The sequence below is a fragment of the Mastigoproctus giganteus genome, chromosome 1 (genome assembly GCF_048544385.1).
Source record: "Mastigoproctus giganteus isolate SK-2022 chromosome 1, ASM4854438v1, whole genome shotgun sequence".
In the NCBI taxonomy this organism is placed as follows: Eukaryota; Metazoa; Arthropoda; class Arachnida; order Uropygi; family Thelyphonidae; genus Mastigoproctus; species Mastigoproctus giganteus.
This window is the reverse complement of record NC_143575.1, coordinates 125,409,979-125,426,688: the sequence shown is the minus strand read 5'-3', so window position 1 is coordinate 125,426,688 and position 16,710 is coordinate 125,409,979. Positions and strand designations below refer to the sequence as shown.

At 39.6% G+C, this 16,710-nt stretch overlaps 1 protein-coding gene across 3 annotated transcripts in view; it reads right to left on the bottom strand.

Moving 5' to 3' along the window:
• LOC150091123 (long-chain-fatty-acid--CoA ligase 4-like) overlaps window positions 1-16,710 on the bottom strand; it is a 387,488-nt gene that overhangs the window by 179,435 nt on the left and 191,343 nt on the right. For all 3 annotated transcript variants that reach the window (XM_090374375.1, XM_090374358.1, XM_090374366.1), the window contains one exon: window positions 9,261-9,319. In XM_090374375.1, the coding sequence (XP_090230501.1) occupies window positions 9,261-9,319 (59 nt within the window). The remainder of the gene's footprint in view (window positions 1-9,260; window positions 9,320-16,710) is intronic.

Below are 16,710 nucleotides of genomic sequence, written 5' to 3'. Positions count from 1 at the left end.
AAAGAGAAGCATTAAAGGAAGTAATCTTGGCCATTACTAGGCATTTTGTTGCCCAATCAAGAAATACATTTAAGGTTTAGCTTAAATGGATTTTAGATGAACTAATGAGAATCGTGGCATAGAATAAAAATGCATGTGATGCATATAAATCATCAAGTGACACAGAAGCCTATTGTAGATATAAGCTGATGTGTAATCAAGTCACAAAGGGGGTTAGGCAGGCAAAGGCAGATTACTAGAAATCTTTGGCAAAGGAAAACAACTTCTATTCTTTACTTATGTAAACTGTAGTAGGAAGAAGATGAATCAGATTGGTCCACTGAAATCGATGGTTCAACTGTTGATTCATTCATTCTGTTTGTCATTTACCTGCTCAGGTAAATGACAAACTGAATGAATATTTTGCATCTAAATTCACACGAGGAGTTATTCAGAGAGGGGAATGCCAGCGGTTTATCAAATTGCTAGCATTGCCATTTTATTTACCTAATTGTTATTTTATAATGTACTTTAGAAGCAGTCTTAGAGTTCTAGTTGCGCTGGTTATTTTTATTTTAGATAGTTTTTTTGTACATACTACTTAAAATACGTAAAACCATTGTTTCATTCAAATCTTGCACCCACTGTTTTCGTATAGAGAGTGTTAAGGGAATTCAAAATTTTAATTCTGGTAACTAGGTAGCTCTAACATAAAATTATATAGCATAATAAGCATCACTGCATTTAGGATTCTATTAGATAGTTTCATAATGACAATTAATTAAATTTATTGATCTTATTAATTATAAATATAATCCACAGACTAGAGCAGCAAAGCAAAGGGGACAAAGCAGCAGTAGTGCTGTGACTCGGGGGAGAACTGAGGGGGATTCTCCAATGCATCACAGCCTAAAAGAATGTGCAACGTATGAAATGTTTGCAGAACTCTCTGGAAGAGAACATGATCTAGTCAAGGAGGATGTCTGTGTGTGTGCTAGGTGCAGAGAGTGTCTAGAAATTAGCCATCTACTCATCATTCTGATGGGCAACTATGAGAGCTTGAAGTGTAGGGTAGATGCCTTCGAAGAAATTAATGATTGGCCCGTCAAGTTCTCAGCTGCCCAACTTAATGCCAGAGCTCAATACTGTGCATGAGGAAACACAGCGGCAATCTCCAAGGCAGAATGCGCTGGTCCCACGGGAGTTAGTTATTGTTGGTGAATCTATTGTCAAGGAGAAGAGTAATATATTGTGTAAAAAGGATAGATGAATTGGACCAGGGTATGTTGGCCAGGGTCAAAAGTTCACTATATTGTAGAGCAGATATCTTATAAAGGCACAAAGGCTGATATTGTTTTGCATGTTTGCACCAATGATATTAAGAGTAAGCCATCTGCAGATTAACTTAATAATTACAGTTCAATGTTGAAAAAAAAGTTGTGAGTTAGGGGTAAATTTGAGTGTCTAATTCTGCCCAGACACGATAGGAGGGAGTATATGATGAGAGCCTTGGCAATCAATTCGTGCCTGGAGGGATTCTGCAAGGCTCAGGGGTAGAATTTTTTTTCAGCGTGGTATATGCTTGTTAACAGAAGAGACTGCTTCTACAGGGATGAGATACACTTAAATAGAAAGGGTGCAAGAGTTTTTGCTGATGCCATTGACGAAGCATTAGGTGGGTCAGAAAATTAATGCTTCCTCAATGGCATCAGCAAGCATTAGGTGGGTCAGAAAACTGCTAGCATGGAGAAATTCACAGACTAAAAGCTTAAATTTAGATGCAGGCAGAGGTGAAGGTGATTCTTGCATTACTTCTATCAGAATGAGCAGCAGCCTGCAGCAATGGGTGCTGTGGGTTTCAGGGACTGATGGCAGTCATCATGAAACAAATAAATAAATGGGATTGTTAGGATAATTACGAATAAGAATAGGTGCATATATACTTACATTTATACCAATGCTACAAGGATAGTAAATAAATTTGAAGTGTTGGTGAAAACATCAAAGGTGGATATTGTTATGATATCAGAGACATGGTGTCAAACAGATATTAAGAATGCAGAATTGGAATTTGGGGAATACAATGTGTATAGAAAGGATAGAAAGTGAAGAGGGGTTATGCTGTTAATTAAGAAAACCTAAAATCAAAGGAAGTGCATCCAGTTGACACAGATAGACAGCGCAATGCTGAGTCTGTTTGGTGTGGCATAAGCACTGGGAAAGCAAAAATAAGAGTAGGAGTGTGTTATTGGCCTAATGACTCGAATAAGTACAGTGAACAATTGTACAGAGAAATAGAGTGGGCTAGTAAATCAGAATGTCTTATAATGGGGGATTTTAACTTCCCAGATATAGACTAGAACTTATGGGTTGATCACTTGCACAATAGTAAGACTTTTGGGGATTTATTGGATGATTGTTTTCTGCAGCAGTATGTTCGAGAGGCAACTAGAGAGGGTAATCATCACTGCTGATAACCAGATCAATACTCTTGATCTGGTTATCAGCAGTGATCATTCGTGTATTAAGTATTTGCAGATAAAGGAACCATTAGGTGGCAGAGATCAGTGTACTGATGTGGGATTTACTTAAAGATATAATTACCATCAGGGGTAAAGGAAGAGGTTTTGGCTTCCGTAAAGGTGACTATGATGGTCTGAGACAGTATTTTAATTCTATACAGTGGGATCAACTGATGATGTTACAAACAGCATATTCTAAGTGGGAAGCATTCAAGGAATTAATAGTGGAAGCTACTAAACATTTCATACCTTTTAAGAAATATTGTTCAAGGTTTAGGCCTAAATGGTTGTCAAAATGAACTAATGAGACTTGTGCCAGAGAATAAAAATGCATGGGATGCATATAAATTATCAGGTGACATGGGATGCATATAAATTATCCTATGATATATATAAGCTAGTCTGTAACCAAGTCACAGAGGAGGTTAGGCATGCAAAGGTAGATTACGAGAAATCTTTGGAAAAGGATGCTAAGAAAAACAGCAAGGATTTCTTGATGAAGATATATCAGGCTTAGTATTGAAGTTTGCAAATCATACAAAGGTTGGCAAGGTTGTTAATGACAGTAATGGCAGTGTGTTACTGCAACAGGATCTAGAAAATTTGGGCAGATGGGCTGAGTAGTGGCAACTGAAGTTTAACATTGAAAAATGCAAAGTACTGCATATGGGTAGAATTAACCCCAGAGAAACGTACCAACTGTGTGGTACCACACTTAAGGAGGTAGAAAATGAAAGACCTTGGAGTAATTGTGCAGTCAGATATGAAGTTTTCTGAGTAATGCAGACAGCCTGCCCTGGCAGGCTGTCTATACAGGAATGATATACAGGAATTTTGTTAGCAGGGAAAAGGAGGTGATTGTCCCTCTGTATAAGGCAATGGTCAGACCACACCTTGAGTACTGCATGCAGGCCTGGAGGCCTCATTTTAGGAAGGATGTAGATTTGCTTGAGTGTGTACAGAGAATGGCAACAAGATTGGTGAGGGGAATGAAGGGATCCTCTTACCAGGAGAGGTTAAGTTCAGCCAATTGCAGCAGATGGAGATCTGTGAGGTGATCTGATTGAGTTGTATAAGGCCTTGAATGGGTTGAGTACGCTGAATTCTGATGGGATTCTTCCACTTGTTCAGATTACGAACCTAAGGGGGCCTAAATTTAAATTGAGGAAGGACAGAAGTAGAATAGATGTGCGGAAATTTGCCATTAGCCAGCAGGTGGTTAATTGCTGGAACAAACTTCTGTCATTGTGGAAGTTGATAGGTTAAATAAATTTAAAGAGGTAACTGGACAAATATTTAGAGGGGATTGTTTTGTAATTTTATTTTTATTTTGGCTGATGCTGCATAAGCTCGTACGTTTGCTTTCTTGCATCACATGTCATTACTACTACAAGATTGTTGAATGGAACAAACATGAAAAGAATGGAATGAAAAGAGTCTGCTGACGAGGCTACTAGTGACGGTCGTGTTCCAAGCCGCTAAGTGGATTTTTCTTATTTATTGATTTGAAATTATTGTTTTTCTAAAACTTTTGATTTAAATTTAGTAGTATAACATTATTTTGTGATTTTTTGATTAATTTGGTGTATTTATTCTTTACTCGGCCTTGTAAAAGTATCGGTAAGACTTTCCACGTGTTCGTAACTACCGTTACCGTTAGTAACTTTCCCGCCATTGTGATACCGTACTAGATATACCGTAGGTTATATACCGTACTAGATGGCGTTAGTTGAACTTCGTTAGCAGTTAAATTGTACGTTTAAATAAATACATATAACGACTTAGATTACAAACGTAATATAATTATAACATAACATAATTAATTAATAAATTAATAGAATCATGACTCAGACCAGAGCAGCAAAGCAAAAGGCTCAAGCTAATGGAAGTGCTGTGGCTCAGAGCAGAACTGAGGGGGGCAGTTGTCCTCTGACTCACAGCCTTATAAAATGCACTGTTTGCTTGATGTTTGCAGAGCAATCGGGTACGGGACTTGATACTGCCAAGGGGGATGTCTTTGTGTGTGCGCGATGCAAGGAGTGTAACGATATCAGGCAACAACTCGGCGTTCTTTTGGGCCTATATGAGAGCTTGAAGGACAGGGTGGATGCCCTCGAAGAAACTAAATTGAGGGGCCCATCAAGCTCTCAGCTGCCCACATCAACGCCAGAGCTTGCACTTGGGCATCGCGTGACACAGAGACAACCCCCAAGGCAGAATGCGCTGGTCCCGAAGGAACTAGTAGTTGTTGGTGACTCTATTGTCAGGGAAACGGGGAACATGCTTTGTAAAAAAGATAGGTGGAACAGGACCAGGGTATGTCTGCCAGGGGCAAAGGTTGATGACGTTGTAGAGCGAATATCATCTTTTAAGGGCACAAAAGGTGATATAGTTGTACACGTGGCACTAATAATATTAAGAGTAGGAGACCGGCAGAATTACTTAACAAGTACAGGTCACTGTTGAACAAAAGCCGAGAATTAGGGTTGAATTTGAAAGTGTCTGCAATTCTGCCCAGACACGATAGGAGGGAGTATATGATGAGAGCCTTGTCGATCAATTCGGCCCTGGAAAGATTGTGCAAGGCTCAAAGGGTAGAATTTTTTTCAGCCTGGACTGTACTTGTTAACAGGAGAGATTGCTTCTACAGGGATGGGATACACTTAAATAGAAAGGGTGCAAGAATATTTGCTGATGCTATCGAGGCAGTGTTAGGTGGGTCGGAAAACTGCTAGCTTGGGGGGAGACAAAGACCAATAGATTGACAGTAGCCACTGGCAGAGGTGAAAGAGATTCTTGCACTGCTTCTATTAGAATGAGCAGAAGCCTGAAAAACAAGATGCATGGTATTTCAGAGACTGCTGGGAGCCATTGTGGTACAAGTAAACACATGGGTTGTGTTAGGGTAGCTAAGAATAGAAACAGGTGCAGGTATACTTGCGTGTACACCAATGCTAGGAGTTTAGTAAATAAATTTGATGAATGGTATTGCTCAAAACATTGAAGGCAGATATTGTTGGGATATCAGAGACGTGGTGTCACACAGATATAAGGGATGCGGAACTGCAATTTGGGGAGTACAACGTCTACAGAAAGGATAGACAGGATAGGAAGGGGGGAGGTGTTATGCTATTAGTTAAGAAACACATAAAAACCAAGGAAGTGAAGCCAGTCGACATCGCTGGACAGTGCAGTGTGGAGTCAGTTTGGTGTGACATAAGCATTGGGAGATCAAAATTGAGAGTAGGAGTGTGCTATAGGCCTAATGACTCTGATGAGTATAATAAGGAAATAGTACAGGGAAATAGAGTGGGCCAGTAAATCAGAGTGTCTTATAATGGGAGATTTTAATTTCCCAGATATTGACTGGAATTTGGGGGCTGGATACTCACACACTAGCAGGGCTTTTGTGGATTTATTGGATGATTGTTTTCTACATCAGCATGTTCGGGAGGCAACTAGAGGGAGTAATACTCTTGATTTGATTATCAGCAGTGATTCTTCATGCATTAAGAATCTGCAGATAAACGAACCACTAGGTGGCAGTGATCACAGTGTGCTGAAGTGGGATTTACTCAAAGAGGTAACTACCATTAGGGGTAAAGGGAAGGGTTATTGCTTCCGTAAAGGCGACTACGATGGACTGAGACAGTATTTAAATTCTATACAGTGGGACCAACTGATGATGTTACCAACAGCAAATTCAAAATGGGAAGCATTCAAAGAACTTATCTTGGAAGCTACTAGGCTTTACATACCAACTAAGAAATATTGTTCAAGGTTTAGGCCAAAATGGATGTCAGATGAACTAATGAGGCATATGGCAGAGAAGAAAAATGCATGGGATACTTACAAATTAACACATGACACAGAAGCCTATGATAGATACAAGTTGATATGCAACCAAGTTACAAAGGAGGTTAGGCAGGCAAAGGCAGATTACGAGAAATCCTTGGCAAGGGATGCAAAGAAAAACAGCAAAGAGTTCTTTACTTATGTAAACTCTAGAAGGAAAGGGATGAATCAGATTGGTCCACTTGATATTGATGGGTCAAGTGTTGATGATCCTGCTCAGGTGGCTAACAAACTAAATGAATATTTTGCATCGACATTCACACATGAGGAGTTATTCAGCGAGGGGAATGCCAGAGGTGTATTCAACTCTAGCAGTAAGTTACAGAATCTTGAAATAACTGGGAGTAAAGTGGAGGAGAAACTGTTGAAGATAAACACAAGAAAGGCACCCGGGGTGGATGGGATCTATCCAGTTATATTGAGGGAGGCGGCAAAGGAAGTAAGCAAACCCTTAGCCATAGTTATGAGAGCTTCCTTGGACTCAGGGGAGGTACCCATAGACTGGAAATGTGCAAATGTAACCCCAATTCACAAAGGAGGATCAAAGGCTGACACAAGTAATTATAGACCTGTGAGCTTGACTTCTGTTCCAGGAAAATTAATGGAGGCACTGGTTAAAGACGCACTGCAGGATCATTTAGACAAGACTTCAGTTATAGCTCAGACACAGCATGGTTTTGTTAAGGGGAAGTCTTGCCTGACCAACTTGATTGGATACTATGATGCAGTCACAAAAGAACTGGATGCAGGGAATAACTTTGATATTATATACTTGGATCTTAGAAAGGCTTTTGATACTGTTGCACATGGAAGACTGCTACACAAATTGGAGCAGTGTGACATTGGAGGCAAATTGCTGCTATGGATAAAGGGGTGGTTGAGGGGGAGAAGACAGAGAGTGGTAATCAATGGACACTGCTCATCGTGGACTGATGTTATTAGTGGAGTCCCTCAGGGCTCAGTGTTGGGTCCATTATTGTTTTCTGTATTTATAAATGATATTGATGATGGTATATCGGGATTAATGTCCAAGTTTGCAGACGATACAAAGGTTGGCAGGGTTGTCAAGGACACTACTGACACTATGCTTCTGCAACAGGATCTGGAAAGGTTGAGCAGATGGGCTGAGAGGTGGCAAATGAAGTTTAACATTGACAAATGTAAAGTACTACACATGGGAAACAGCAACCCCAGAGCAACGTATCAACTCTATGGTACAACACTGACAGTGGTAGAGAATGAAAGGGACTTGGGGGTTTGTTGTTTGTTTGTTATTTGGTTTTTAGGAGCATTAGCAACTAAGGCCATATTGCTCCGGGATATGCGGTGGTCATTCCCTGACCTTTCCGCATCCTCCGTATTTGGTGGTGAGGGGCTCGAACCCCCGGTCTAATCAAGAAGCCTGTGCTACGCACTGCTGCTCCTTCCCACCTGGCTATGGAGGCGCCTAAATGTATTGTTTGTTTGTTATCTGGTTTTTAGGAGCATTAGCAACTAAGGCCATATTGCTCCGGGGATATGCGGTGGTCATTCTCTGACCTTTCCGCATCCTCCGTATTTGGTAGTCCACGGGTTCGAACCCCGGTCTAATCAAGAAGCGTGTGCTACGCACTGCTGCTCCTGCCCACCTGGCTACGGAGGCGCCTACTTGGGGGTGGTTGTGCAGGCAGATATGAAGTTCCCTGAGCAGTGCAGACGGGCTGCAAGAGTAGCTCATGGAGTATTGTCAATGATATACAGGAATTTTTTCCAGCAGGGATAAGGAGGTGATTATTCCATTGTATAAGGCGATGGTCAGGCCACACCTAGAGTACTGTATACAGGTCTGGAGGCCTCATTTCAAGAAGGATGTAGAGCTGCTGGAACGAGTACAGAGAAGGGCAACAAGATTAGTGAATGGAACAAAGGGGTGCTCTTACGAAGAAAGGCTTAAGTTTTGCAAATTACAGTGTCTGGAGACTAGGCACCAGCGAGGTGATCTGATAGAGGTGTATAAAGCCTTGAATGGTTTAAGCATGCTCAATGCTGATGGGATTCTTCCTCTAGCTCAGAATAATCACCTGAGAGGGCATAAATTCAAATTGAGGAAAGACAGATGTAGGATAGACGTGCGGAAATTTGCCTTTAGCCAGCGAGTGGTTGGTTGGTGGAACAGACTTCCATCCCTTGTGGTGGAGGTTGATAGCCTAAATAAGTTTAAGGCTCAGCTGGACAGGTATTTTGAACGAACAGAGGGGTGAAGTGGAAGTGGTTTTTTTTTTTTTTTTTTTTTTGGCTGATGCTGCATAAGCTTGCTTTCTTGCATCAAATGCCTCTACTAATGCTAATGCTAATGCTAACATTTGCTGTTACAAAAAAAAAAAAAAATTAAGTTCTGCAAATTGCACTGGAGACTAGGCACCTTCAAAGTGATCTGACTGAGGTGTATAAGGCCTTGAATGGTTTGAGGAAGCTCAATGCTGATGAGATTCTTCCTCTTGCCCAGATTAGTTGCCTGAGGGGACAAATTCAAATGAAGGAAGACAGTTGCAGAATAGATGTGTAAAAATTTTCCTTTAGCCAACGGGTGGTTGATTGCTGGAACCAACTTCCACGTGTTGTAGAAGTTGACAGTTTAAATAAATTGAAGGCAGAACTTTTGGAGTTAATGGATGGGTAAAATGGGAATTTTTTTTCTTTCTTGTATTGCTGATGCTATATAAGCTTTCTTTCTTGTATTGCATAACTCTACTAATACAATCATTTTATTAATCATATCTGTAAAAATTTTCAATGCTACTATAAATGTGGTGATAATTTACTAAGTATTAATTTCATTAATGTTCCAGAAAGTTATGCTTAAGCAATATACAGCATAGCATACATGGCTATTTTTAAATTTTAAATTAAAAAAAAAATACATACCAATTGACAGCTCTAACACATGTGCTAAAGGAAGATAAGCAATATAAAGATCACCCTCTCTACAACAACAAAAAAAAAAAAAAAAAAAAAAGTTAGTTTGTCATTAAAAACAACATAATTTATAATTGAATTTAAAATAATCTGAGTTCAATAAAAATGATCAATTCACATTTGATATTAATGATTTTATCCTAAAAAAGCTAATAACTTAGAAATTATGCACCTGTTCTAAATTATATAATCAGCATTGGCCTTCACCTTCCATGTGGAAAATAGAACCTTATAACATATATTTAGTTAAATACACCATTTATGTCAAATATACCCTTAAATTACTTTTTCTTAATTGAAGCTGTTACTTGTAACTTGACTGACACAATGTTTAATGATATACTGACAAGTCTGGCCATGATGAACTAAGTCCAAGAATAAAACAAAACAAAAATGAAATAAATCAAAAGGTATGCAATGCTTAGAAAACTTCATGTCTGACCATATCATTACCACTTAAGTCCCTTTCATCCACTACTGGCTTTAGTTCAACTCCACTAAGTGCATAAGTTATTTTGGGGTTACTGTTCGCCCAGGTATAAAGCATAGCTGCCATTTCCAGTAATTTATAACTCACTGAATAAAATAAAACTTCCTGTAAGAGTACCATCATCAAGCTTGCTCAATTCATTCACAGCCTTAAACACACCAATTAGATTATTACCTCAGAGGTGAATAGTCTCCAGACATTGCAATTTGAAGACGTGAAACCCTTGTTAGTACGACTATTCTTTTGGTCCCTTCATCAATCCTTCTCTGCACCTGTTCTGATATATCCGTGCACGCCCTTCCTAAAACAAAGCATCCAGACCTGTATGCAGTATTCAAGATGCAGCCTAACCATTGCATTGTACAATGGGATAATCATTTCCTTAACCCTGCTAGAAAAGTTTCTGTATATCATTGACAAAACCCCATGAGTCATCCTGGCAACATTGTTGAGAGAGAGAGAGAGAGAGAGAGAGAGAGAGAGAGAGAGAGAGAGAGAGAGAGAGAGAGAGAGAGAGAGAGAGATTTGCATCGGACTGCAAAATTAACCCTAGTCATTTTTATTTTCCACTACCCTCAGTCTGGTGATACACCTGGCATGATAATCTGGGATCACTGCTACTCATATGCTGTATCTTGAATTTGTCAATGTTAAACTTCAACCCATTTTTTAGTCAATCTGCTTAATTTTGAGATCTTGTTGCAGTAGCTTACTTTGATTATTGTCAACAATATCACTGTCTCAGTGCATAACTGCATTCAAAATGCACCCAAACAGTTTGCTAATCCATCCATGTAGATTGGTCTGTTTTGTGTATGCCAAGTTCTCAATGCAGAAAAATTTGCAGCACGTTCTTTCAGATAGCATTGTCATTGGGGCGTAAAAAGAAAGGTTGCACAGTGGAATCTTCCAAATTCAAGTTGTGAATCAGTGAGCGAAGGTGTATTGCTGTTGATTGGTTTGTGGATGGATAAACTCATAAAGGTTTTCCTATTTGGGAGAAAAAAGTCCATTCCAAGTAAGGTGGTTTGATATATAGTTTAGCAAAAACATTTGTCTATATAGATGCAAAAAGGTTTCATTTGCTTCAGCATATAAGCTCTGAACTGGAGATGTGTGGCATGCCAATAGTGCAAGACAAACAGTACTGTGGATCAAGTGATTGATTTAGCAGAGGCTGCAAAGCCATAGTCTAGTCATTACTGTATTAATGCAGGAGTGTGTAATGATCAGCTCTGCGTAATTCCATGTAATGCTTTTACTCTTAAAATGTTTAGATTCTAAATACGAGTAATCTGGAGTGTTCTAATAGCATTAGCATTAGTTGAGGCATATAATGCACAAGAAAGCAAGTTTATACAGCTTCAGCAAAAAAAAAAAAAAAAAAAAAAAAAGAAAAAAGAAAAAAAAAAAACCGCCTTATTTCACCCATCCGGTCACTCCAAATGTTTGTCAAGTTCTGCCTTAAATTTATTTAAGCTATCAACTTCACAACAACAGATGGAAGTCTGTTCAAGCAATCAACTACCAGCTGGCTAAATGCAAACTTCCACACATCTATTATACACCTGTCCTTCCTCAATTTCAATCTATGTCCCCTCAGGTTCGTAAATTGAGCAAGCAGGAGAATCCTATCAGCATTGAACCTGCTCAAACCATTCAAAGCCTTATACACCTCAATCAGGTCACCTCACAGGTGCCTAGTCTCCACATGCTGCAACTTACAGACAAGCCTTTCTTGGTGAGAGGACCCCTTTGTTCCTCACACCAGTCTTGTTTGCATTAGTAGAGGTATATGATACAAGAAAGCAAGCTTTACATAGCATCAGCCAAAAAAAAACCCATTCCCATTCACTCCTAATGTTTTAGTTCTGCCTTGAACTAATTTAAGTTGCTGACCTCCACTACAACAGATGGAAGTTTGTTTCAACTATCAACACACCAACTGACTAAATGCAAATACTGCAACTGCCTTTCCTCAATGTCCCCTCAGGTGAGTATTCTGAGCAAGAGGAAGAAACCCATTAGCATTGAGCTTGCTCAATCCATTCAAGGTCTTATACACCTCAATTAGATAAACTTGAAGGTGCCTAGTCTCCAGAAGCTGCAACTGGCAGAACTTAAGCCTTTCTTGGTAACACCAACCCTTTCTTCCACTCACCAATCTCGTTGCCCTTCTCTGTATTCATTCCAGCAGCTCTACACCTTACAAAAAATGAGGCCTCCAGACCTGTATACAGTATTCAAGTTGTGGCCTGACCATTGCCTTATACAAGCTGTCAATCACCCCTCATCCCTACTAGCAAAATTCCTGTATATCACTGACAAGCCACCATGAGTAACTCTTGCAGCCTTTAAGCACTGCTAAAAAAATTCACATCTGACTGCATAATTACCCCCAGATTCTTTTCATTCTCCATTTTTCTGCGTGCAGTACCACCCAGTTGATATGTTACTCTGGGGTTACTACTACCCATATACATATCTTTATATGGGTAGCAGTAACCCCAGTTACTTTACATATCTCAATGCTAAACTTCAGTTGCCACCTCTCAAGCCCATCTGCTCAACTTTTCCAGATCCTGCTGCAGTAGCATACTATCATTAACAACCATGCCAAACTTCATATCATCTGCAAACTTAGACATTAACTTAACATACCTTCATCAATATCATTGATAAATACAGAAAACAACAATGAGCCCAAAACCAAACCCTGGGGGACTCCATTAATAACACTAGTCCATGAAGAGCTGTGTCCACTGATAACCACTCTCTGTCCTCTCCCACTCAACCATCCTTTGATCCATTGTAGCAACTTGCCCTTAATGCCATACTGCTCCAATTAGTACAGTAGTCTTCCATGTGCCACAGTATCAAAAGCTTTCTAAAATCAAAGTATATGATATCAAAATTATTCTTTGCATTCAGTTTCTTTGTGACCACATCATAGTATCGAATCAGGTTTGTTAGACAAGACTTCACCTTAACAAACTCATGCTGTGTCTGAACTATAACTGCAGTCTTGTTGAGATGATCATGCATCGCTTTCATAACCAGTGACTCCATTATTTTCCCGGAAACAGAAATTAGACCAACAAGTCTATAATTACCTGTGTCACCATTTAAAATGGGTACACATTGCACATCTCCAGTCCATGGGAACCTCCCCTGATTTCAAGGAAGTTTTCATAATTATGTCTAAGTGTTTCCTTACTTCCTCAAATAACTGGATAGATCCAATCCTCACTAGGTGCCTTATTTATGTTCAATTCCAACAAATTCTAAAATTTGTTTGTTCCAAAATCAGTTAGCTCCATACCAGAGATTGATAAGCTTCTGGCCTCCACTTCCCTACAGACCTCCTCAGCGTGTGGATGTAGATTGTTTCCTACAGAAACGTATCCTGACAGTCTTTTTGAGTAAGAGGTGAAAACCATTGTTTTGGGACCATTTAAAAATTCTTTTGATGGCACCTTGCAACTGTCTCTCCAAATCCACATATTAGGGGAATGGTGAAGTCATCAGCATAAAGGGAAATGGATAATGTTTGTGGCCGTGTGTTATCAAATTCGTTACTATATTTAAAAGGGTCATACTTTGCACTTAACCTTGTGGCACCCCTTCTTCCTATGTAAAATTAGAAGATTAGTTGTGAACTCTTACTTCAAATGAATGGCAACATAGGAAATTTCTGATAAGCTTTTTTTTTTTTTTTTTTTTTTTTAATGTGAACCCCAAACATGAGGTATTAGAACCTATAGTACTTAGTACCGTGCTTGGGTTGGAGGTTGAGAAGACGAAAGAAGATATTTGTTGACATTGGACTTGAACTTCTGTAGACTATAACTTTCAGGAAATACGTATGAAGGAAGGTTGTTGCAGAAAACAGCAGATGAATGAATAAATGAGGAAGATGAAAAGTTGGTTCTGTGGGTTTGAAGTTGGACAGTAAATGGATGTTGGCGGCACATGTTCGGACTGCTTTGAAAGAGAGCGGGAATTATAGAAGCCAATTCAGAAGAACAGTGCCCGTGGAAGTATCTGTAGAAGAGGCATGCAGCAGAAACAGTGCGTCTATGAGAAAGCGAGTGGAGAGACTCTGTTAGAGATGAATCATTAATTAACCTAACTGCTCTCTTCTCAATGGAATCAAGAAGCCTGAGGGAGGTTTTGGGGGCACCACCCCAGTTGTGGGTACAATATTCCATGGCAGGGCGGATTTGAGATTTATACAGAGTGAGCAGCTGTTTGGAAGAAAAGTAACGCCGAGAGCGAAAGAGAAAACCAAGTTTTTTAGATGCAGAGGAAGCAATATTTGTAATGTGCTTGTGCCAAGAGAGATTAGAAGTCAGATTAACCCCCAAAAGAGATATCATTTTGCCTAGAAATCGGAGTGTCACTAAATATAAGCATAGGAGCAGAAGAATCCTTTTTGCGAGATATAAGACAAGACTGAGTTTTAGAAGGGTTGAAATCAACTAAGTTGTCTTTTCCCCACTGGAGAATTACCTGAAGATTGGCATTTAAGGAAATGGTAGCAGATTTTCAAGAAGATGAAGCTGAGCAGGACAAGGTTTCTCAAAATGGAAAGTTGAATGCAATGTGCTATCATCAGCAGAACTATGGATAGGATTTCCAGTCAATGGAAGAAGGTCATTGATACACAAGAGGAAAAGAGTGGGGGAAAGAATTGAACCTTGGGGGACACTGACATTAGCGAGAAGTTAGAACACAGAGAGCCATCTACCATCACCCTCAGTGAACGATCAGAGAGAAAAGTGGATAACCAATTACTAAAAACAGTTGGCAAACCATAAGATGGAAGCCTGTTTAGAAGACCTTTATGCCAAACACGATCAAAAGCCTTTGAGATGTCAAGAGGAACTACATGTGTTTCAACAAACCTTTCCATTGAATTAGTCCATAAATGGGTAACATAAGCCAGAATATCACAAGTGGATCGACACTGACGGAATCCATACTGGTGATCGTTGATCAGACGGAAGGTTTTTAGGTAGTTTAAGAGCTGGCGGTTAATTGATTTCTCCATTACTTTAGAAAGAGTAGAAGTAATTGCAATGGGATGATAATTGGATGGGAGGGATTTGTCACCTTTTTTAGGAACTGGCTGGATATGAGCAAATTTCCAAGCAGAAGGCAAAACACCTTTGGAATAAGAAAGTGAAAAAAGGTGGCAAAGAATAGGAGTAAGTTTAGGAGCACAGGTTTGAGAACAAGTGGAGAAATACCATCAGGACTTGGAGCTTTTTTAGCATCAAGATTCATCAAAATCCTTCTGATATCCTTTTGATGGAAGACCACAGGAGGCATTGAATGGAGCATGTTGGGAATGGTAGGTGTTTTACCAAGATCATTAATACATGAGCTGGAAGAAAAATGGGATGCTAGCAGGTCAGCTTTATCCTTGGCTGAAGTGACAACAGAACCATCTGGTTTGGAGAGAGGTGGGAGCAGAGATGGGCAAAAGTTGTGGCCAATAGCTTTGGCAAGAGACCAGAATGCTCGGTTACCATTAGGGTAGAGGAGGCAAGTTTTCTACTCTTAGCCTGTTCAAACTCTAGTTTGGACTGATTAATAACTGCTTTACAATTGTTGCGAGCTTTGGTGTAGGCAGAAAATGAAACTGAAGAATTAGAAACAAGCCAATTACGATATGCAAAATTCTTCTCTTGGACAGCCTTAGCACATTTACTGAAAAACCAAGGTTTAGATAAAGGACGAGATTTTAAAGTGGAGTGTGGGATAAAGGATTCCATTCCTGCAAGAATAATTTCATTGACATGATCTGAGCCACAGTTGACATCAGAAGTTTTGAAACTGTAATCCGACCAAGGAAAAGAAGAAAAGCCTCGCAGGTCATTCCATTTTGCATTCTTGTAATGCCACACAACGAGGTTGGGAATAGCCATGAGATAAAGGTTCCATTGGAGAAGAGACAATCACCAAGTTGTGATCTTAAGTGCCCAAAGGACCTCTCACTTCGACCATGTACTTAGAAGGGTTGTTTGTGAGAAAAAGATCAAGCGTATTGGCTGTATGATTAGGATTGTCCAGTATTCTTGTAGGTAAATGAACAATCTGTGCTAGGTCATTAGTAATTACAAAAGCCTCAGCATCTCGACCTGCTGGGTCGGTGTGACTAGAAAACGGAAGCCAGCTGGAGTTGTGAACATTAAAATCACCAAGGAAAATTACCTCACTGTTAGGAAAGTTGGACTGGAGAAGTTCAAGTTGCAAAGAGAGGAAGTCAAAGAGCTCCAAGTGATTAGTGGAGTTGGGAGACAGTAGAGACAACAGATGAATTTGACACAATGAGGTAGAGAGATTTTAAGCCTGAGAAGATCAAAGAGAGGAGATTCCGAATTGCCAAGTCTCTGACAGGGAATATTATAGAACGGACATATGCACAAGTACCACCTTTGAGGCGAAAGGAACCATACAGCAAATAATTTGGACATCTGAGATGAGCAGTAGTTGAATCAACCGATAACTGAGATTCTGTCAGAAAAAGCACATGGGGTTTGGAAGACTGCAAGTGGAAATGGACATCGTTGAGATCAGAATTCAGACCACGTATATTTGTGAAATGAATTAGGAAGTCCTTGGGAGGTTTAGATCTTTTTGCAGATAAGCTTGCTCTATTAGTTTGACAATTCATGGTGTATTCAACAGTAAGAAAGAGTGGGTGGGACATGCTGTATGAAGTAATGAAATTTTTGGATATGGCATACATGTGGTAAGAATCAACAGTATAAGCATAGTGCTTTGTTTATAAAAGTTTATGATATGACCACACGTGGACAGAACAAGTAAAAATATTAAAATATATTGGCACATATCCACTCCTGCTCTATAATATATTAAAATAAAACATTTTTAAATTTT